The sequence below is a fragment of the Epinephelus fuscoguttatus genome, linkage group LG1 (assembly GCF_011397635.1).
Source record: "Epinephelus fuscoguttatus linkage group LG1, E.fuscoguttatus.final_Chr_v1".
Classification (NCBI taxonomy): domain Eukaryota; kingdom Metazoa; phylum Chordata; class Actinopteri; order Perciformes; family Serranidae; genus Epinephelus; species Epinephelus fuscoguttatus.
In genome coordinates this window covers 31,455,970-31,479,625 of record NC_064752.1, presented here as the reverse complement: position 1 = coordinate 31,479,625, position 23,656 = coordinate 31,455,970, and the positions used below count along the sequence as shown (strand labels likewise).

The window sequence follows — 23,656 nt, the reverse complement described above, 5'->3', positions numbered from 1 at the left end:
ATGCATCCTCTGGGGATCATGAATGTCTGTAAACAATTTCATGGCACCCTTCTGAAGTTGTTGAGATATTTTAGTCTGGACCAAAGTGGTTGACTGACCGACAAAGTGATCAACATTGCCAGCTCTAGAGCTGCACAACACTAGCACAAATTACTGGATGTCTTAATGATGTGCAGAGACATAACAGAGAAGATGAATGGTGGAAGAAAAGATAAAAGATGTAAGGAAGTGACAAATGATGAAGAGATGGGATCAGTGGAAGCAGGATGGGGTTTAGGAAAAGGACAGAAATAATGGTTGAAGTTAAAAAAAGAGGGATAGATGGGTAAGAGGATGACTAATGTAAGATGTAAGAAAGGAAAGAGGAGAGGAAAAAGATGGATGGATCACACAAGGACAAAAAAGGGGAACAAATTAAGGTTTGATTGATGGAAGGAATGCAAAGCATGATGGGAAGACTAACAGCTAGGGATAGCAGCCGTACTGGAAACATCTTCAAAATTCTTGTGGACCAAACTTGTGTCTTCAAACTTTGCACTTGAAACTAAAGGAGACCCTCAATTTTTATTGATTGCAAGAGAAGCGCGGAGACAGTCCAGAAAACAAGACATTGTCATGGAAAAGGAAGATTCAGGAGGTATGTTGCTTATTGCAACTTTTTAAATCTGCCTCCTCTTCGCTCAATTTCTCGAGACAGCCAAGGTAATTTAAATCGATTCCAAGTCCTTCAATTACAGACACACTGACAACAGTTTGGAGAGAGGGAAATGGATTTTTCTGCTCATCTACGAGCCAAGGCCAAATCTGAGGACCTCAACGGCAGCACGCCGCCGACAGCCTCGACTCCTCCTTCACTCTTGACGTTTTTACTCTCTCCCACACTGTGTTGCTTCTCCGCCATAAAACCTGTCAGCAACTATTTTTTATGATTTCAGGCTGGTGGTAAGACAATAAGGGCTGCGGAGAGGTGAGGCCGGACCTGCTCTCTCATTTTATATTTCTGTGAATAAGAAGAGGAAAACAAACAAACAAGCAAACCGTGTTTGGATGATCCCATGGGGGAGACAATGTTGGTCGTCTTTACACAAAGCTCTCAAGAACTTACACATAAACACGTTCACACTGCACACAGGGATGGTAACATCAATATGCTGACACACACATACAGGACAGAATCGACCACACACGCACACAACACACACACACTCCCCTTATCTGTTCCCTGCCTGGTCGACAGATGCACAGGCAGAAAATTGTAAATATTGAGCAACCCCCTTGTCCCTGAGAGATGAAGTACAATAGCCGGAGGCAATTCATAGCGCTATTGCTTTATTATGAACTAATATGTTCATAGTTGTTGCTTCCAAATGACTCAATAAATATCCAATACTTCCTGAGAGACGGCCTTGACCCTGTTGTCTGAAAGAATGCTTTTCACGAGCACCGGCTCTCCCAACTCGCTTAAACACTGATGGCAGCTTCATAAAGTGGCAATTACCGTTTTGACATCAATACAGAAGCACATAAAAAAAAAAAAAACCAAACTGCCGCGTTTTGAGAAAGCAAAACGGACAATTACAGAAGACAAATAAAGTGAGCCACCAACTGTGAAAAAATAAAACTTCCCGGGCATAATAATTTAGCTTAATTAAAGGAGCTGCCCGCCCCAAAGGGTCGTTTAAAACAACACCCTCTTTTCTCTCACCTCCAGAGGTATTAGTCGAGTTAAAAGCAGCTGGCTACATGATAGAAGTCTTCAGGCTGACCTCCAAAGCTTCTTTCCCTCCTCATCTATATTTATATGAAGGAGCGGCACTAATTTTGCCAAGTAAATCAGTGTGCACATTTCGTCGTGACCTCCAGCTTGACACTGAATTAAACAATATCAGGGCCCGAGAAGCCCGCTTTAACAAGCCTTAAATTCCTCCGTCCAATCCATCAGCAGGGATATTTCTGACACACGGAGGGAAGAGCATGAAATAAGGCAATTATTGAACCCTTCAGCCCATTTCTACGGCTTGGCTGGCTGGCACGGTGCAGCGCAGAGCCACAGACCTCTGGATTTGTGTCTTGAGATGACTCTTGGTGATAGGGACGCTTAAAATTAATAAATGACAAATAAATTAGCCACAATTTCACTTGATAGCTCCTCTACTTAGTGTCAAGGTTGGCCGTTCACACACAGCATGTCATTTCCAACTCTACGGAAAACAAAGATGTGGAGCAACTGCTGCAGTTACCACTGGGCCTGCATCTGGATGGAGTCCTCTTAACTTTGCCTAATATAAAAACAAGTTTGTGTTTTAGAGGCGAGCTCCAGTTTGAGACAGACACTGAGTGTTCTTGTCAGAGAAATGCTCAGAGAAAACCTCCTGATGCATACAGGAGGAGGAGAGAAAGAAGAAAAAAAAGCTTTGTATGTGTGTGTGTGTGTGTCTTTCATGGAGGTGGCAGTCGATCCTGTGTGTCTGGGCGTCCTCTCAGATTGCCTGACAGATAATCCATCACACAGTCAGTGTGTCTGACAGGAATAGGTCTCAGTCAACTCTCTGTCTCTCTGTTGTGCTCACACAGGGCCTATGAAGGACAGCCGCTCCTCTCAAGTCTCTCTTGGGACGAGGTACACTTGAGTTTCATTAGAGGACTGAAGGTGTGTGAATTGAGGAGTTAAAGTGTGTGTATGTGTGTGTGTGTACAAATTCACAAAAGAAAAGAAAGGCAGAACAGGAAACAGTGTAAAATACGTATAACATGTTGTATGGCTTATTTTTGCACAGTGGCTCTCGACCAGGAGTCCAGGGACCCTCAGAAAAATGGGGAACACTTTATTTTCACTTAAAGATAAAAGAAAAAAACGACTGGCCAACTCACTCAGTGTGTAAGTCCATGGTGTAGGCAGGCAGTCCAAAATACATCTGAAGCACTCTGACTTTTATAAAATCCTTGATTGATACATGGATAAACCAACCTGTTTTGACTAGAGAGTCTTCATCAGGGCACCCTGATGTCGCCAGTCGTTGTCTTTTATCTTTATGTGACCATCTGCCCGATCCTTGAAGAGCACCTGACTTTTTACAGTTAACAACACAGTGCCTTAACCCAGTGCAGCAGCAAAACTCGTTTTTTCCTCATTATCAATTTATTTTCATGATGTAATTCACTATAGAGGTGTGTAAAAAGTCAGATAACAGTGAAAGATGCCCTGTGTGATTTCCCAGAGCCCAACGTGATGTCTTCAAATGGTTTTTTTTTATCCGACCAATAGAACACAAATTCGTAACTACTCAGTTTATCATCACGTGTGACAAGAAAAGCATCAAATTCTCACATTTTAGGGGCATGAAATCGGCAAATGTTTGGCTGCTTTTGCTTAGAAAACTACTAAAATGATTATTCCATTATCAGAATAGATGCCAATTACTAGTACTAGTTAACTGACTAATTGTTGCAGAATTCTGGTCCTAACCATATCTAATTAAGGCGACACTTGACTTTTTGGAAATTTTAACGCTTTTCTTTGTTTAGCTTAAAGTGCTATTAATAAGCTGATGGCACAATGAAATGTAAGTGAATTCCACCAGAAATAAAACTCATAATTGTACCATTCTCATATGGTTCTAAGAAAACTCTGGTTCTAAGTTTTCTCCTGTCCTGTCTGTCTTCCCCACGTGGAGGCCTCCGACTGACGTAACCGCTCGCGTAACAGACGTAACGGAGAAGGGGGAAATGGCCTTTGGAGGGAGGCAGAGTTGTGGATCTTCAAATTTATTTCTAAGTGCTGTGTGAAATGCAGGAAAGGTAAGAGTAGCTTTAACCACAGTCTGTTCAGATGGAGCTCCCTGAAACAAGATTCTATCAAATGGGGGTCGCTGACCTGATGTGTATCAATTCAGGGGTCCTTGACACGAAAAAGGTTGAAAGCTACTGTCTTTGCACTTGCACTGTTTTTTGAGTTCAGCAGATTAATTATTCAATGCAGTGGAGACAATTAATATAAAAAAAGAAAGATTAAAGTGTTGAAATTTGTATCACTTCATCTTTCTATTATCTTTGATCAAAAACTATTTAAGCCAGCAGCGACTACGGATGTGTTGTCACAAGGTACAAGGCTGCTTAATACACATTAAAATATTTGAAATATTCATCTTTCTTTTCTCATTTAAAAAAAAATCTTGATACTGTTAAGAATAATTCCACTTTGCAGATCAACAGCCGATCATTTATTCATGAGAGTTTTTGCAATGATGTCTAACGTTAAGCTTGAGAGTGTGTTATCTTCGTTCAACACTTTCAGCGTCTGAGTTGCTTTTATTCCACCGTGGCACAAAATAAAGACAAGTGACTAATTTAATAATGGATTCTTCATTTGAGAAACTGTCAAGCAAAAATGCCAAACATCAGATGGTTACAGCTGATTTGCTTCTTTGTCTTGTAACACTCATACCATGAAAATCTGTTCAAACAATTTTGTTATTTTTTTAGCGACAACACCAAACTTACTGTAGCAATTAATTACTGTAAACTTTGGACAAAAGCATGTGGCATCTATCAGGATTCTGGAGTGTTTGATGAGTATAAAAGAGGTCTGAAGATGTGACTGATATATTTTACTTTTTCAGATGTTTCATAGACTGAATGATTAATGCAGAAAACAAATGGCAGCTACTAGATAATGAAAATCATAAGCTGCAGCCTTAGAGACGAGTTTAACCACGGATCGTTAAATTTTCTTTCTGGTTCCCACCTAAATCTATCCTTCTTTTATAAACTCAATTATGGAGCTGATCCGGATCTTACCGTAGTTTGAAACTAAACATATTGGACTATTTGACCTTCAGATAAAACATATAGCAGGTTCATCTAAAGCATAAACTTTAAGCAGTAGCAGTGTTGGCAACGAGAAGTTGAATTATTTGGAATAAGCTCCTACTCAAGGCTGGACTGTGTGTTTCTCTCCTCAGGTAGTTAATAGTGTGAGCTCAAAGGCTCACCACTGTAAAAACTGCTGTGTGTCTGCTTCCCCCACTGACGTTACATTTATTCTGCTAATTTGCAGAACAGGAGTAGGATTAGCAGAGTTTTGATTTCCATATTTTCTAACTTTCCATCCTCTTCTGTCCACCCCCCCGCAGGATGCTCGAATATAAAGTGAACAAACAAACGAGACAGCAGTCTTGAAATATTTGTTTTAATCTCCTGAATTATATACACAGCTTTGACACTGTACTCAAGATCTCCTGTCAATATACATTCATGATTATAAAAAAAATCTAAATACAATTGCTGCACGTTTTTGATTTTCTCAGCACCTCTGTATGAAACTACTTGTACAGAAAGAGTTGGCAGGATAGTTTATAAAACCCTGTGGCCTTCACGAAACAGGCACAGATTCAAGCAGTTAACACACTGTTTGCCATAGAGCGCTTAACAATTAAGACATGATGAACAAAATTTCACAGCATGGGTACTTCAATAACTTCATTAAATACATATACTGTACGTCATTGGATGGATTATTGGATTAATTATTGACAATGAAGTCACTGTTTTGACGAAGTGCCACTGAATGATTTCACAAGAACAAGCTGTTTTCAGTCATATTGTACCTTTAAAAATACCCTTGGCTGAGAACGGAGGTGAAAATTTCTTTTAAATAATATTGCATACATATGCCACATTATGCAGAGTGAAAGCTGTGTCTGTTACCTCTGAAAAATGGAATGCGAAAAGCGTCGTGTCTCCATCTAATCTGAGACTTTATGATATTTCAAGACAAGATTGTGCCGACAAGCCTGAGAGTTACAGACTTATCCCAGTTATTATGCATTTATTTCATTTTCTTTTAAAAATTAAAAGCTGCTTATTTTTCCCACACAGGTGAGGTGAGTGTAAAATTTCAATTCTGTGAGGTGTTAAGGTGACACAGCACCTAGAAAGCTGCGATACAGACGCTGGGAAGCTAGTGTTGAAACAAAAAAGCAAAGGCCTGTGAGTGCAAAGACATGAAGTCCTGGAGGTCTGCATGTGTAAGAAAAGGCTGACGGTGAAGATCTGAGACTGCATGAATGTTGGCGGACAGAGTGTGGTGAGGTTACTCTGTGGCTTTTCTATTTCTTGATGGCGGCCACTGCTTTCTTGGCGGCGTCATCCAGGTCATCTGCTGCTGTGATGGGCAGGCCGCTCTCGCTCAGGATCCTCTTGGCCTCGTGGACGTTGGTGCCTTGAAGACACAGGAAAACACTGTCACAACCAGGCGACAACAAATATGACAGAAACTGGCTTAACAAGGTTGAACCCGATGTGCCATCTGCACTGATGTAAAAACCACACTGTGTGAAAGACAAAGAGTTCCTTTGGAGGAATCAATGCACATGATGACAGATGGATGGAGTTATGGGTGAACGGTGGCAGCTTTGTCTGTGATCAATGTCAGTGAGTCTTGCAATTTGTGCATGTGCATGCTCCCCTGGTTGCAGTGAGGTCAGGGGTAGCAGGTGCCGGGTGATATGATGGCGTCCATGCCCTGGTAGACCCCCAACCAACCAGAGACAGAGAGAGAGAGAGAGAGACAGACAGATACATCCTGAGATGTTCTCCAAAGCCCTGAGGCTCTACACGCTGAACTGGCTGCTTCCCAGTGCTGCACATTGTGCAGCTGAACACAAGCCTGACAAACCTGTCACAACACGGGGCAGGGGGCGCCGCAGTGGACGGAAGGACACAGAGAGAGAGAGAGAGAGGACGGATGGCGGAGAGAGGGAGTAAATGAAAGAGAGGGAGAGAGCAAAAGGTCAAATGATGCAGAATTGCCCACGCTGCTAAAACAACAAAAGCCAGCTGTTTATGTGGCATTTACTGATTTCACACATGAAGACATGATGGCACAGAAAAGGTCATATACAGAATCTGTCTGATCTCGTATCATCAATTCTCTACTCTGTCTGTTATCGGATTTTTTTTTTTTTTACAATTTATTTTTCTTCTTTTTTTATTTATTTTTTACTATTTCTTACTTTAAGTCTATTTATCTGTAATTACTTTTGTCTTTAAGCTCCTGCAACACCTAAATGTGCCAGAAGTGACCTGGCTAACTGAGTAATCCTGCTGGGTGCACCCCTCCTACCTGCACACCAATTTCTGAAGGCAGGAGTCTGACTGAAGGACATTATTACTAGGGATGAGTGAGTACACCATTATCTGTATCTGTCTGTATCTGTTCAACCAACTAAAATATCTGTATCTGTATCAGCAGGGGAACAATCCAGGCACCCAGAAAAAATATCGAAAAATAAGAAACGAAATATTAAAAAGCCTTTGTTGTAGTGGCTAAATCATTAAAAGAGCCGACATGTTTCAACCACAGCAGGTCTTTCAAGACATACAACACACCTATATAAAGGCAGGAACCAATCAGAGGCCATCACATAACCTATATAATGGCATAACAGGTAAAACAAACAGACAATAATAACAAAATAACAAGTTAATGCAAAGTGACATGAGATAAGATACACAGACAAAATAAATATAAATACATACACACTTATTTGAACATAAAGGCTGTGAGAAAAGTGGTGAAGCTTGTAGAGGACAATGACAAATCACAAAAACATGTGAAGTCTGTATCCTCACTGAGACCAGGACACTTTAAAGCATCCAGCTGATGGAGCTAAAAAGCTTCCCTTTGATTCAGTTTCCATTTTCTGTCACCCCCTGACCAAAGGTTAAAGTGTTCAATGCCTCTATGTGAAAAAAGGAATCATTAGCATTATGTACTTGACTGAAATGTCTAGCCATGGGGTAGTTGTGATTTTTTGTTCTAATGGCATATCTATGCTCAGCTATGTGATCCCTCAGGTGTCTTTTTGTACGCTTATATAGAAGAAGCCTTCTACACACAGACAAGTCGGCCAGTAAATAACAAAGGTGGTGTTGCAATCAGTAAAATCATTTTGTTCATAAGTTCTGTTTGTGTTAACATTTACAAAATGTTTAGTTTGCATAATGTTGTCATGGTGAGGCCAATGTATACATTTAAGTTCCAAAAGGTTAAGCTAACCAAGTACTTTTTTTCTCTGCTGGAAGTTTATGCCAGAAGTGGGTGGAGTTTAAATACAAAGTGGGTTGGACCTAATCAGAAGTTGTTATTTTAAGCCTGAAATTTATATGGATTGATCAGAAATTGTGATATTTATTATCTATGAGAACAGTACTAGAATAGGGGTGGGCGATATATATCGTTAACGATAATAATATCATCGTTGTTGTTTTAACAATGTGCAAATTTACATTATTGAGTATGCAAATGACTTCACAAAAACAACTGAAAACACACGTTGAAAGGTTGAAAAGCCACACATTCACTGAACAAGTAACTTGTTATGTAACTTATGTGCAGCAGCACGCCACAGTACGCCTAGGTGGTCACATGATCTCTCACTGGCACCTTCCTGGCAGGTCAGCCTGCTGCTAAACAAACATTAGCGAGACAACATAGCAACACCGCCCACGGATGCTCCAGCAGCTTCGGAAGACGTGGGTCAACTGTAGTGATAGGTCCCAGCCTGTCAGGCGGAAAAGTTCACCTTCAAGGCTGAAGACTGGCCTAAATGGATTAAACGCTTTGACAAATTCCGCATTGCTTCTGGATTGGAGACCCAAGCAGAAGGGAATCGCAGGAATGTGATCTTTGAGAGAGCAAAGTTTAATCAGCGGCATCAAGAAACGGGCGAGACAGCCGACAGTTTCATTATGGCGCTGCACTGCCTGGCGGAGCACTGTGGTTATGGGGCTCTACATGATGAGATGGTGAGGGACAGGCTTGTGGTGAGTCTGCGGGACAAACGCCTATCTGAACAGCTACAAATGGACCCGGAATTGACGCTACAAAAGGCCGTCACCAGAGTCTAACAGAGTGAGCAGGTAAAAAAGCACATATTTAAAAGAATATCGTCTAATTATTGTTATCTTCAAAATCCCCCAAAATATCGAGATATTATTTTTTGTCCATATCGCACACCCCTATTACAGAACAGCCTCAGAATTGATCTTCAGATCATTTTTTATCACAAGAGTAATAGGTTAAACAAAATGCAGTACAGATACTGACACATTTTACTCGTGATGAGACTACTACTTGTAAAAAATAAGTTATCTGTACCAGATACTCATTTCATTCGAGTATTTGGCTCAACCCTAATTATTACATTAAAGAACCATAGCGGATATATTTTGCACTTAACCATGAATAGTGGGGTTTTTAATTTTTTGGTTTATGACCAGTGAATAAGTGGGAACCTTTTGTAATCAAATAAATTAAATGGCATTTTATGCAGGCATGCGACTTTTTTGTATTATACGTTGTTATAATTTCGTATCACATGCACACCATTGTCAATTTCATCTTTTTTTTTTCTCTTGGTAGCTTTAGTTAACAAAACGAGAGCTATGCTTTCAAAGTAGTTGAAGACCCCAACACTGGGGTCATAATAATAATAATAATAATAATACGTATAATACATTTTATTTACAGAGCACCTTTCAAGGTACTCAAAGACGCTTTACATTGGTTAAAAACAATCACAAAATAGACTACAATAAAATACACCCAACATCATTCACACGTTAAAAGCCGTTTTTAAAAGATGTGTTTTGAGTAGTGATTTAAACTGGGACAGATCAGTGCAGTCTTAAAAGTGTTTGGGGAGAGTGTTCCAGAGGGAGGGGGCCCTGTCACCCCATATACTCAACCACTGAGACAACTCAAAATGCATTGTGTAATCTGTTTACTTCGTGGTGCTAGAGGTATAATCCAAACCACTTTTCATATTAAAACCACACCATTTAAAAACTACAATCTAATTAGCTCTTCATTTACATATTGATAAATGTTCTGCCTTACATGTATAACTGCAACAATTAGTCGATAAAGAGAAAATTCTCATGTGAGTGTTTGTCTTCTATGACAGTCAACTCAATCTCTTTAGATCATCTGTCGGACAAAACATTTGACATTTTATTGACCAAATGATTAGTAGAGAAAATAATCTGCAGATTAACAGATAATGAAAACAATCATCAGTGGCAGCCTTACATACATGTGCAGTATTAACTGTATGTGTGTGATTGAAAGCATCTGTTGTGACAACAGTTGCCATGTGTGTATCGGCGTCTCTCAGCATTCACTCTGGCTCAGCCTGTGATGTGGAGCTGTGTGTGTGAGTGTGTGTTTGTGTGTGTGCATGCTCAGACACTTACAGGTTGACCTTAGCTCTCCTGGCTGGCGTGTAATTAAGACTGCATGATATGTGAATTCTCCGGAGGCCCGGCCACCCTGATCAATAGAGCTTTCATGAGGAATTCTATTACCAGCGCCACTTAACGCCTAATATTTCATCTCTTTTGTCCAGCCAGATAATAAGTCATTCCAAACACATTTTTTTGCAGGCTCACACTCCAAACAATCAATTCTGCAATGTAATTAATTAGAATAAGAGCAGGAAGAGACCTTGCTCTGGCACATAAACAGGGATTGGGTGTCTCAACTCATTTTCTCATCAAATACTGTGGCATGGAATATTCTCTCGCTCGTGTGTCCACAGACGCATCTATAGTCTCGATGCTGTCGCTCATAATGAGGGGGGCAGTACTGTATGCTTTAACCCCGTGAACTTCATTGGGATTGACGGATCCATATTATCATACTGGCAGGCTTATCTGTCAGATGATTAAAACAAAGCTGCAGCACAGAAAAGTTGAAACAACAGTGGATAAAACTCAGGAGGAAGCAGCCATATGTGCCCACAGCAAATACATAATGCAGGAGATATTCTAAAAAGACAAATATGCCTATGGAAAGTGTATATAACACTGAAATAAAGTAAACAACACATGCATTTCTGCTATTTTTTGATCCCATAAATATTCATGAGAGGCAACAGTGTGTGCGGCGTTGTTAAGACATTGCATCTGTGCTACCTGTGTTATCCACGTAACGTATGAGGGGGATCACACATTTATGGGAGTGAGAAAAAGAGACATGCATTTATGTGGGTCTTCTTCTGCATGTGTGAATGTTTGTGTGTGTGTGCGTGTGTGTGAGAAAGAGAGAGAGAGAGAGTGACTGCAGTTCCACTGTGAGCAGTAGGGAGCACTGATAGCTCACAGCAGCAGAGGCAAGGACAGAGCCCGGCTGGATACAGCACCACTAAGTGTGTGCGAGTGTGTGTGTGCGTGTGCAGAGTATGCTTAGTATATGAATGTGTGTGTTCACCTGCAGCCACTAGGTGCTGCCAGAGACCTACTCACAGCCTGGACCCAGACACATACAGGATAATGCATTCACGCCACAAGACTTCAATTTTCAAATGACACTCCGTGAGATTAACTGTAAAAAATGACCTTAGAAGGGGCAAAAAAAGATTTTTACTGTCCCAGAGCAGAACATGAGCACAATACACACTATCTCCAAGGTTTTATGAGGGTTTTCATCACCACTGATGGCTGTTAATTACAAGAGATTTCTGGCTTTTAAAAGTCACCTGCTATTCTGAACTTTGTCTCAAACAAGCACCTATTTGAAATTAAATTAAATCCTAATCTACACCAGCAACACTTCCCCACAGCTGTCCAAACTGCTGGACGATGGATTAGCTGACCAGCCTTACGGTGCAGCTCAGCTATGAGTCTTTAAACTGTTCAACACTGAGCAGCGCTACGCATTCTGCAATGTGATATACTGCCACTTAACAACACATTTCTGTTGGATCTCGGCACTAATGAGCAAGCTTACTTGTGACTATTGTGAAAATGTCACATTAATGTGTGAGTCAATTACAGGACACCATATCTCAACAAGATAATAAGGCTTCGGGCTGTGCCAAAGGCTGGCGCCGGAGAAGTTCTGTCGATGCTGCAGTTCCTTAAATTTATGACTAATTCTGTCTTAACAAGCAGAGTTTAGCGAAGCTAAGAACTGATGAGAGGAGAGGGCTCAGCAATAGTCTCAAAATCTACAGAGCAGCTCTGCACTCCTGACGGCTCCTTATATACCATGGAGAAGACAAAGATGTGTTCTTGTGTAAGGTAAAGATAAGAGCAGAAATGATGTGAAGCTTGATAACCGATCTAAATCGGTTTCTGGGGTTTTAAAGTTAGCTTGATACATTTGCTCTGAGCTTCATTTTCAATGAAGAGAGACTGTGCAACTTTTTGTAGAAGAAACAATCTTCTCTTTAGAAATAATTAGTTGAATTCCTAAGTAATAAAACACACCCCACGAGTTAGTACACTGTAGAGTTTATGTTGCAACAGCCTTTAGCTCTGCATATACATACACAGATCGTCTTTAAAAAGAGGTATCTGCCTCCATGTTTTGGCCTCTCGTTTGAGGTCACTTTAGGTACTTTTTAAAAACGCTTTCTGACTTGCAAATTTTTTAAAACTCCAGTTACTTTGTATTCATGTGGATATAACAAACTGAACATTTGCGTATGCCTTTCGTGTAATGAGCATACACCAAAAACTGTAACAACCACGGTGGACTACCAGTTTGTTTGTCTTTTGTGAGCACTGCTTGGACTAATGACAACTCAACCGTTAAATTTAGTATTGCTGCACCACTTCACATATGAATGGAGGCATCTGCGGTGCCCAAAGCTAATTTGTCCACCTCAGCGTCTGTGGATAAAGTTCGTCAGAAACAATGGCTTTGAATCAGGACTGAGGTGGAACCAGCAGATAGTAGGACGATTTTGAGAGAGGGACTGCTGTTGAAGAGGAGGGAAAGGAAAAGTCCTACATGTCCAGACATCGCTTGTATCTGTGAGTGAGCTCCTTCATTCGTATATTAAAGAGGAATCAATGACAATGAAATCTCTAGTTGGTGTTAAGTAACGTTAGCCTGTACACTCTGCTACCTTTGCAATAAGGGCAGACTGTGGAAGACACCTAATGCCAGAAAACGTTTTAGTGTCAACGGAAATATTTAGTAAAACAAAGGTCTTGCTGACAGATTATATCTCTATGTGTAGACGGGGAGTTAGTTGGGCTGGTATGACTAGCAGTGGCTGCTGTTAGCAAACGTAAGCTAAATATTGCCATGTTGATTAGCCAATTTGCAGACTCTGACTCTTCTCTGCTTGTGCTTGTGTTACGCTTTGTTTAAGCATTTACCAAAGGCCATTTTCACAGCAGTCACTGCGACTTGTCATAGCAGGAAAAGCACGGCATTGCTTGTAACTAACAATAGCTGTGTTTTATACCCAGTAAGCCATGACAGTGTAACAGCGAGCCAGCATGCACAATAATTGCGCCAGCATTAATCGTATTACTTAAACCTTTGCTTTTCCTGCTGTGATGTGTCCAAAGTCTTCATTGAAAACGGCCTATTATCTTGTCACTATCGGCCACGCTGGTCGGTGCTCAGAGAAAGTTCTACAGCTGAGATTTAAAGACGTGTGCAACAGTGTTTTTCCTTTGTTTTCTAACAAGTCCTAAAGAAAACACTTTTGAAAAACCAATACTGTAAACTTCTTAATTAGCTTTATTTTTATGTCAGTGTCACAACAAATGTGTTTTTGGATCATTTAAATTAGCATAATATGAACTGTGTTTTTTAGGATTTTGTTTAAAAGTTACTTTGTAAAGATAGTTTGAAGCAGATAAAGGATAATCCTCATGTATCTGATCTCTGCAGGACCACTGTATCCGGTATTACACCAAAGAGAGCTGTTGATGCAACTGGATCAAAGGGCACCTGAAGTGCCCTTGATAACGTTTCAAAATATTAAACCAATAGTTACACAGAGATGGGCACGATCAAATCATATGAATCTACGATGCAGGAGCAGGGTTAATATCAGGATACATTTGAGAAAGTCTGAGTTTTGCCCAGTTGGAGTATCACTGAATATAAAAGAGCAAAGACACGATATCTTTTTACGTCATTCATGTCACAGGAAGCATGACAGGAAATACCAGTGGCTTGTTGTCCTGCCCCAGTTACCTTGAATAACTGGTGTAAAAACATTTGCTTTCATCACTGAATGTCATCACACTTGTTCTGACTTTGATTGTTAATCCTCATAATAATCAGTACCAAACAGTGAGTGTTTTCCCTTCACAGCTAAAAATGGATGAGGCCTGCTCCTCCCTCCTCCGTCCTGTGTGTCAAACATCAAATGCTTCTCATTTGAACGCAGAGCGAGATACTCCTGAAACGGCACAGACGCTTTGCCTTTGATGTGCTCGCCAGCCATTGATTAAAGTTTTCATGTTTCTTATGTTGTCTAGACTCTTGTTTCAGAGAGACACATGCACTATAGCTAAGTATTTTAGATTTAAAGAGTATCTCTGACACTGACAGTCTATAAAATCCATCGTGTCATTCAGGTTTTCATCCGTGTTGACTCTCATAAAGAACCTCGTTGTGTTAACAAATAACATCACTGCGCTCAGTATTGTGTGCAGCATTCATTCTCGGGATCTGTTAAATTTCTGTCAGGTGCTTGTTGAATGCAGAATATATGAAAGAAAGAGAATGAAACATTTGGTCAATATTTACAACTAAACATTAACACTGTAAATTTATAGATTTAAATGGCTAAAAAAAATCAGCGTCAAAAACAGCCAGTGTGTGCATATTTATATACAGCTTTATTTGTATGTCCATGCGTATCTGCTGTGTATGTATAGCTGCAGCAGATGGCTATTTAAGCTATAATGACACTGTCAGGACTGAAAGGGCCATCTCAACCATACTATTGGGCCTCGCGTCTCTTTTTAATTAAATGGGAGAAAAATGGCCAGATCTCCTTTTAGGGAGAAAACAGCCTCCACTGTGTGACAGACAGTTGGGGAACGGCTCGGTAAATCAATAGGCCAGGGAACAGAGTTAAGCGAATGCAGTCACCTTTTTTTTCCCCCTGGACCCTGAGGGCTATTCAAGGGGAATTTTTCCATAGTGGCAGACAGCATCCTCACAGAACAATATGTCCATGTTCACACTGTGGCCAAAGGGGGCAGTACAGTACCTCCTTATGTATCTCTTCCTATCAGTACCTTAAATATGTTTGTGTACAAGTGTGTCTATATCATGCTGAATCTGTTGCATACATTTGCAATGTATTAATATAAGTGCCAATACTGTAGGCGACAAACTGGCTGTGCTTTAGTTTGACTCCATCAGCCCACATTTCAAGCAACCCTATCAGCTAATTCAAGCCTTTCAGCATCTAGACAACATGACCCTTCTCCTCCACATATGGGAATACATAACTCTCCACCAATGTAATCAACCCAGGCCTTTTAAAAGAGCCTTCCCAATTAAAAGTGTGCCAGTTAATCCATTCTGATCCTGTTGAAAAGCGCTGGGCCGTTCTCACTGCCCTGCGGTCAGCCTAGCAAGCTGAGCTGATTGATTCTGCACCAATCTTCTCCACAAGACTGCGGCCCAGGATGTAATGACCCACAGCTAAAGCTTGGATTAGGCCCGGGCCAGGAAAGAACGTGGTTGGACCAACCGCCAACAGTGACCTTCTGGACTCAGCCTGTTTGTGAGTCAGGTTGAATTACATGGCCTGGTATGAGAAATGTGTTGTGACTAATTAAGGGTCTGTCGTCATTGCCAATCCAGTAGCTTCTGTGGTGACACATTTCATCAGAGTCCTTGCTCTTCAGCCACATGGTTAATCAGGTACATGCAGGAACACACTGGATATGAATTACTCATATGCAAATTTTACATCTTCACTATTTGAACTGGCACCGTGTGGTTTGTGTTGACTTTGTGTGCTCCTCCATTCAGACAAGTATGGACATATGCATGCTTTCCTTCAGTAACGCAGTGTTTCTCATACACTGATTTATCTAATCTTATTTTATTGTAGAGATGCCTGTAACACTTGTTTAACCCCTCCTTGCCTCACTCTTTCTCTCTGTCTTTGATTATTGAGATAAGAAGTAACTAGCCACTCTATGGTCCCTCCCCCTCGCCTGCTGCCGCTGACCCAGGAGGAGAGGGGGCAGCAGCTCAGGAGACGTACCTTTGGCTAGGGGCTGTAGTGGCTCAATTTCAGCCAGTGCAAACGACCCAGTGCTGGGTGTCACAGTGGGCTGGTGGCCAGGTCTAACCTGTGTAACAGCAGCAACAGAAAGTTTGCTAATCCAGCAGGGAGTCAGAGCTGTCCGGTTCCCTGGAGCTGGGATTTGTGCTGGCTGGATTCAGATTGCTGCTGCCACTGATTGGAGATCTGTCTCCAAGCTGCTGCCCACTCTCCTCTCAGTGAGGTGGTCCGTAGCTGCAGGCTGTGAGACGGAAGACGCACTGTGATTCGAGATTCTCGCCAACATTAGCTATGTAAACATGAACCTGAAGCTACAGCTGTGAGCCATTAGCTCCGGTTAGTGGAAGGCTAACCTATTAGCAACATTTTCTCTCCATTTTTGAAATGCTTCACTGAAACTGACACGTGTTGGCTCTCTTTTTAATAAGTCTGCCTCCCTTTTATGGGTTGCTTTGCAGTGTAGGCAGTTGTTGCCAGTTCTGGAATAGAAACTATGCAGGATTGTCCGTCACTGAATCAGGCTTTCACCATCTGAATGGATGTGCAAGCGCATCTGCATTTGTGAAACAGCCATTAGGAATGCCCTCTCTCTGAAATGACTTGTGTCCAGTCTCTCAAGCATGCCACAGATGTTAAAAATATGCTAAAACAAAAACTGTCTGTTTGTAACTGTTTAGCTCAGTTATGTAGGCCAATCTTAAAACTTACCAGCGGTACCTGCAGACAGTGGATCACATCAGCAGCACATGGAGGAGGACGGAACTGATACTGACTGATGTCTGTGTTCTTCATTTGTTACTTACTTACTTGCATTATTGATTTTATATAGTGACTTTCCTGTTGTAAACAAGACTGTTGCTGCCATAGACTGTTTTCCATCATGGCATGAGGTGAGGTTGTGTGTGTGGGACAGAGAGGAGAAAGGGAGATATTGCTAGAGAAAGATAGAGTGTCTTACTGCCACTTGTTTTGCTTTTGTGCATTGATGGCTCTTTTTATTCTGTTTCTGCAATTTGAGATGTGCCTGGGTCTGATATGTGACCAAATATATATAATGTTTTTTATTTTAAATGTGAAACGATAAACATTGCTTTTCTTTTTACTGAATTATTTGCATTTGTTAAAAATTTGTCATTACAAAAAGCTTAAAAAAAGTTTTCAATAGGCTGCTCGCTGCTGGAGATGTCTGGCCCATTGACATTTCCTGGTTTTAAAATCTGGCCCAATTGAATTTGTAATGGAATAGCCCTGACATACAGGATATATAATATGACAACTGAACTTTCCACACTCTATTGTGCTCTGCACAGCCACATCTATACTGCACTGTAGTGCCGCGGTGCACAGTTGGGTTCTAGAAACAGCTTACGCGCCCTGACCTACAAACCATATTAGCAGAGTGTGTGAGGACATACAGTATGAAGTGTTGAGGGCTAACACACACACACACACACACACACACACACAGCTCTCTGCTGTGGACATACCACTCAGCAGGATCTTGACAATTAAGCTAACCACCAACTGGCCCCACGCCTCCGGGAGCCACCGCTGCCATCCCACACACACACACACACACACACACACACACACACACACACCCCAACACACACAGCTGAGCAGGTTTCATTAGCATATACAGGTGAAAGGTGAGGCAATCAGTGCCATCTCTACTGTTATTCTGGCTGGCGCTAATGACGGGTGTGGCAAAATGTGACACTTATGAGAAATGCACTGCTGTTCTAACTGGGACTCTGGGCCACAATGAAGATGGATAGGCCCCAGAGAGTACAGCAGCAATAATACAGTGGCTCCAAAGTTTAATACAAGGTGGGGAAAAGGTGATTCAAATACTGCTGCACTTCTGCTGTTTACCATTTACACTAAAGTGATAACAAATACATTTGTCAGCTCAGAACTGTAAATAAATTCATTAAAATTTAATATAACTGGCTTTATTAACAGTGGCCATATGAGTTTTGGTTATGAGGTCAGGAAGATCACAGTGATAACAAAAACTACAGGAAATGATCCATCCATCCAAAAAAAAAAAAATGTAGTTAGTGATTGGCTGAACCACAGTCTGTCTGCATGATGCCTCCGCTGGTGTCAGAGATGCTGGTTACCTCTGCCTCAAGGTGTTGGTCATGTGAGGGCAAACAGCTCATCAAGATGAGTGACAGGTGCTGGAGGTGTGAACTTGGTTTGAAATCGTAGCCTAAAGGCCAGTGTCATGATCCAGTATCATCAAATCCTCATTAGGGTCAAGTGCTTTTATCCAGGCTACATGGAGATCATTGGTCCATGTTTCTGTTTGATGTGAGTGTTAGTGGGGACTAGCTTGCTAAGACAGATAGGCCAAACCGAGATTTCTTTGTGTATGTGTGTGTGTGTGTCTGTGTGCATTCCTACCTTCAAGCCTGACCACCAGCGGCACCTTGAGCTCCAACTCCCGACAGGCCTTGGTGATGCCGTTGGCGATGATGGCACAGTTGACGATCCCACCAAAGATGTTGACCAGGATGGCCTCAACCTGTGAAAGAAGAGAATGAATGAAGAATTAAATCTAGTGCTGCATTTTTCCCACAGACCGCCATCATTACAGAAACATCTGTAAAACTGTTGACAGGATACCTCTAAGTGCAAACAAGGTTAATTATGACTCTTTCTTTTGAGAATTTTTGAATTATATAGGGTTTTTTTATTTATAAAACTTTCCTCAAGCTGAGAAAACAGATTTAAAACTCTGTGATGTCATCACAATGTAAAATCTATAAGCCCAGTGGGAACTCCTACACTACTGCACATATTTGGTGGGCTGCATATGTAAAGTGGGACCCTAGAAACTTTTTTGGCTTATGCGCCAGGCGAGCAACTCCATTGGAATGAATAGGCACCATCCTGGGGTCTCTGTGTCTACTTATTATAATACATGTATGGAGCAGACACACCTGTGAACAACAGGAAAGTAGCATCATGCAAAAGATAGCACGGCTCTGGCTGTGACTTACTCCATCTCCACTCCAGTCTTCAATTATCTCATCACCACGCAGTATAATAATCCAAGGGCATCATTTACTCATCTGCAGATTGTTTCGCCAGATTCAGTGCTATCAGCTTCTCAGCCGCTCAGTGTCTTTGTACTAGAGTTTTTTTCCTGATGTGTTTTTTGAGCTGATTATTGATGATTATCTCCTACGCCTAGGATCTCCAGCGTCTGCTTCCATGCCGACTCGCCACCGCCACCTCCATCTGCACCACAACTGCCGACCAGCCAGCCCTTCCACTCATCTGCCAGCTTTCCACAGCCCCAGCCGGTCCCAGTTCCTCGCCTGCCTCTGCCATCTCCAGCTTCCCACATTTCCCCACATACCCTTCCAAATACATCCCCCATCATCATCCACCCATCTGTTTTTGTGTCTGCTTTTGGGTCCTAAGAACACCAAGCCTTAACACAGCATTTATTATGATGGGTTAACAAAGGAATTGGTCCAAAATTAAGCACAAACCAAGGACAAATCCTCTGCACAGTTCTTAAAGTGACACTCATATATGGTCAACACAACTGGAAAAATGCTTTTTCACATCAGTGGAAAACTAATTGTTTCAAAATCTACTTGGGAAAACTTTAAGTAGAAAGAGAGACCCCACCACCAACGTTGTGAACAGTAGGTCATGCACCCAGAGGCTCTGCACCCCAAGGCTATACAACACTGTCACACTGGAGGCAGAATAAAGTAATGTATTGTAGAAGTTAAGAGGGCAGCAGCAGGTAAAAGAGGCAACACTGGGGCTGAACAATAAAGCAATATTTCAATGGGAAGTGGTGACATGACAAGCAAAAGACGCTAAACACCTGGCAAGTTTTCAAACCATCTAATGTGGCTGAGCAACGCATCACATTCAGCTCTTCAAACTGTGTGGTAAAAAAATGTGACTGGCTAGTTAAAAGAATAAAACATAATCAAGTACACACGCAGCAGTCAGCGGATCCAATAGTCAGTGCCCATCCTGCTTGTGACTCCATTCAAATTCAGTAGCTGTCATCCACAAATGTTAAGATGTCCTTTCCTCTCATGGTTCCACATTTCCCCGACAGCTATCAGAAACAAACCTTTGAGTTTTGAACATGCAAAGTTGTGCAAAACAATCTCCCTGTCTGTACTATGTTCACTTCAGCTGTCTTGCAGTTTCTTTGCAACTTTCTTACAAAATAAGCATGAAACTGATATCACTAAGTAGTGAAGCAAGGCAGCTCGTGTGTGTGTGTGTGTGTGTGTGTGTGTGTTTGTGTGTTTGTGTGTGCACGCGATTACACTAACAATCTAGCACTTGGTAATTACCCTGGCTAGCTCAGTGGAAAAGTAGACTGAGAGCACACAGGATTAATCCTCCATGTTTGTTTATAATCACTGCTAATCTGTTAGCGCCGATTTGGATGAGCAGCTTGTGGGTGTGTGTGTGTGTGTGTGTGTGTGTGTGTGTGTGTGTGTGTGTGCCTGTTGTGAATGTGTATGTTTTCAGTGTGGGGTAATGATGTTTATAGGGAGAGGAGATCAAGGACTTGGATAGCTATCAGAGCGACAGCCACGGCATTGTCCTCTATGTGCTATCCAAATGAGCATCTCCTTATAAACAGCGGAGAATGACACGAGACCAGGAGAGGACTCCAAAACAAACGCAGATGTGGGGAGCGGCATAAAGACTCGGGCGTCATGCAAAGAAATGGGGCAAGCTGTTAGGTCAACACAGAGAACTGTTTCATGCTGATTAAGTGTATTGCGCAGGGATGTGACCAGTAAAAAAAAACGAGGAGGAAAAGCAGGAAAACATTAGCGCCAAACTGCAAATGAGTAGACTCAGATGTTCAAATTAAAAAAAAAAGAAAAAAAAGAATCATAACCTCCAGATTGCTCACATTATAATACATGATGAGGTATAATAACATATTTAAAGAAAAAAAATAGGTAGAGGAAGAGAACCACAGTCCATTTCTCATATAGCAGACACATCAGATTGCATTTTTCCTCATGTACGATGGCCACTTATGGTAGGGTGTTTTAAAGTTATTATCCTTCTTCTTTTTTTTTTAGCTTTTGTTGAAATCAATTTAAACTCTGCGAGAGTCATTTCATAAGGGAGTTAACATTGTCACTATGGTTACTTGCTCTCAGATATATTTAGGGTCATAACTAAAACCCTGGAACACAATGAAGTTTGAAGTGAGCTATTATTACATCCTTTTGATAATATGAGTCATTATTTGGGTGATGCAATCTCTTTTGCAAAAAAGAGTACATTTTGTATTAGTGCATAACTGTGTCTGGCGTATTTTAGCCCTGTTTATGTGTCCGTTGAGTGATTTAACATTACACTTTCACCAAGATGGGGAAATAACAAGAGATGGATTGATAAAACAATGGTCAAATTAAATGCGGCAGAGGCTGAGATATATATGATATATATTATCAAATTGCGCTGTGGCCAAGTGCAACATCCAAATTGCAGGAGCTGCATTTTTTTGATAGGTAAGAATTTTGAGGTAAAATGTGTCAAAAAAACTACCATTATAAATAAAGCATTGTGGTGCTACAGATATACCCCGGCCTACAAATAACAGGTGCTGGAATTTCTAACTTCGATACAGTACCTTGAAAAATATTGATATTCGATACTATTTTCAATACCACAGGAAAAAACATTGACACTGACAACTTCTTTCTGCCAACTTGCTGAAGGAGAGAAGAGAGTGTTGAAACCCTTTTAAATATTCAGAATCAACATACACTCACAAAGCACTTTATTAGGTACACCTGTTCAATGCAAATAGCTAATCAGTCAATTATGTGGTAGCAACTCAATGTATTTAGGCATGTAGACATGGTCAAGACGAATGTGGCATGGTTGTTGGTGCCAGATTGGCTGGTCTGAGTATTTCAGGAACTGATGATCTACTGGGATTTTCACACACACAACCATCTCTAGAGTTTACAGAGGATAGTCTGAAGAAGAGGAAATAGCGGCAGTTATCTTGCTGACAATGCCTTGTTGATGCCTGAGGTCAGAGGAGAATGGCCAGACTGGTTCAAGATGATAGGAAGGCAACAGTAACTCAATTAACCACTCATTACAACCAAGGTCTGCAGAAGACCATCTCTGAACCAACAACACGTCGAACCTTGAAGCAGATGGGCTACAGCAGCAGAAGACCACACCAGGTGCCACTCCTGTCAGCTAACAACAGGAAACTGAGGCTACAGTTCACACAGGCTCACCTAAACTGAACAATAGTAGACTGGAAAAGTGTTGCGTAGTCTGATAAGTCTTGATTTCTGCTGCGACATTCAGATGGTAGGGTCAGAATTTGAAAGCATGGATCCATCCTGCCTTGTATCAACGGTTCAGGCCGCTGGTGGTGGTGTAATGGTGTGGGGGATATTTTCTTGGCACACTTTGGGCCCCTTAGTACCAACTGAGCATGGTTTAAACACCACAGCCTGCCTGAGTGTTGTTGCTGACCGTGTCCATCCCTTTATGACCACAGTGTACCCATCTTCTGATGGCTACTTCCAGCAGGATAACGCACCATGTCACAAAGCTCAAATCATCTCACACCAGTGTCTTGAACATGACAATGAGTTCACTGTACTCCAATGGCCTCCACTGTCACCAGATCTCAATCCAACAGAGCACCTGTGGGACGTGATGGAACGGGAGATTCACATCATGGATGTGCAGCCGACAAATCTGCAGCAACTGTGTGATGCTATCATGTCAATATGGACCAAAATCTCTGAGGAATGTTTCCAGCACCTTGTTGAATCTATGCCACCGAGAATAAAGGCTGGTCTGAAGGCAGAAGATGGTTCCTACCCGGTACTAGCAAGGTGTACATAATAAAGTGGCTGGTGAGTGTATATTGATAAATCAATATTGATATCGATAATATATATTTATCACTGATTTTTTTTTTTTAGTGAAAACGAAATGCAAAAATTTCAATTTCCACTAACTCATGCCTCATATTGCAGTTGAAATATCTGTCAACGTATCACAATATGTTTTTCTTGTTTGCATATTGTTCAGCCCTATTTTCAGTCCCAAGTATGTGACAAGCCCGAAAAAAATACTGGATCCTACATTTCCCACAAAACAACACAATATATGCTCCTTGCCTGGTAAATGCTTCCACCGTTCAAACACTACATCCTGATTTTGTAACGTGGGCTCCCTGTTAAAAACTTGAGATCAATCTTAGAAAACCCGCAGAGCATCAAGAGGGTTTTCTTAGCCTTTAGAAAGCTTCAGAACAAGCCACTGATGACATTATGCAACTGTTTCCTCAGGATGTGCAGCACTCCTCGTGACAAGTAAACTCATCTTCATGTGTAAAATTGGTGGAGTGCCCTTTTAATGTACAGTGGCTATCATCTATCATGTGGAAAGGACAAGTCAAGCCTCAAGATATCCATATTGTTCATTTCTTTCTCATACCACACCACTGAGGGGGATCTGCTTCCGTAGTTCATATTCACCACACTTTAACCCGCACGTGTTGACTGGCAAACTCAGCAGGTATGAATGTGGGTGAT

The 23,656-nt window shown here is 41.4% G+C and overlaps 1 protein-coding gene across 1 annotated transcript in view; it reads right to left on the bottom strand.

The window, feature by feature from the left end:
• Positions 1-5,172: 5,172 nt before the first annotated feature.
• suclg2 (succinate-CoA ligase GDP-forming subunit beta) overlaps positions 5,173-23,656 on the bottom strand; it is a 134,980-nt gene continuing 116,496 nt past the window's right edge. The window contains exons 10-11 of the mRNA XM_049590771.1: positions 18,477-18,597; positions 5,173-6,220 (exon numbers count right to left, since the gene is read on the bottom strand). Coding sequence (XP_049446728.1) covers positions 6,108-6,220; positions 18,477-18,597 — 234 coding nt within the window. The 3' untranslated portion in view covers positions 5,173-6,107. The remainder of the gene's footprint in view (positions 6,221-18,476; positions 18,598-23,656) is intronic.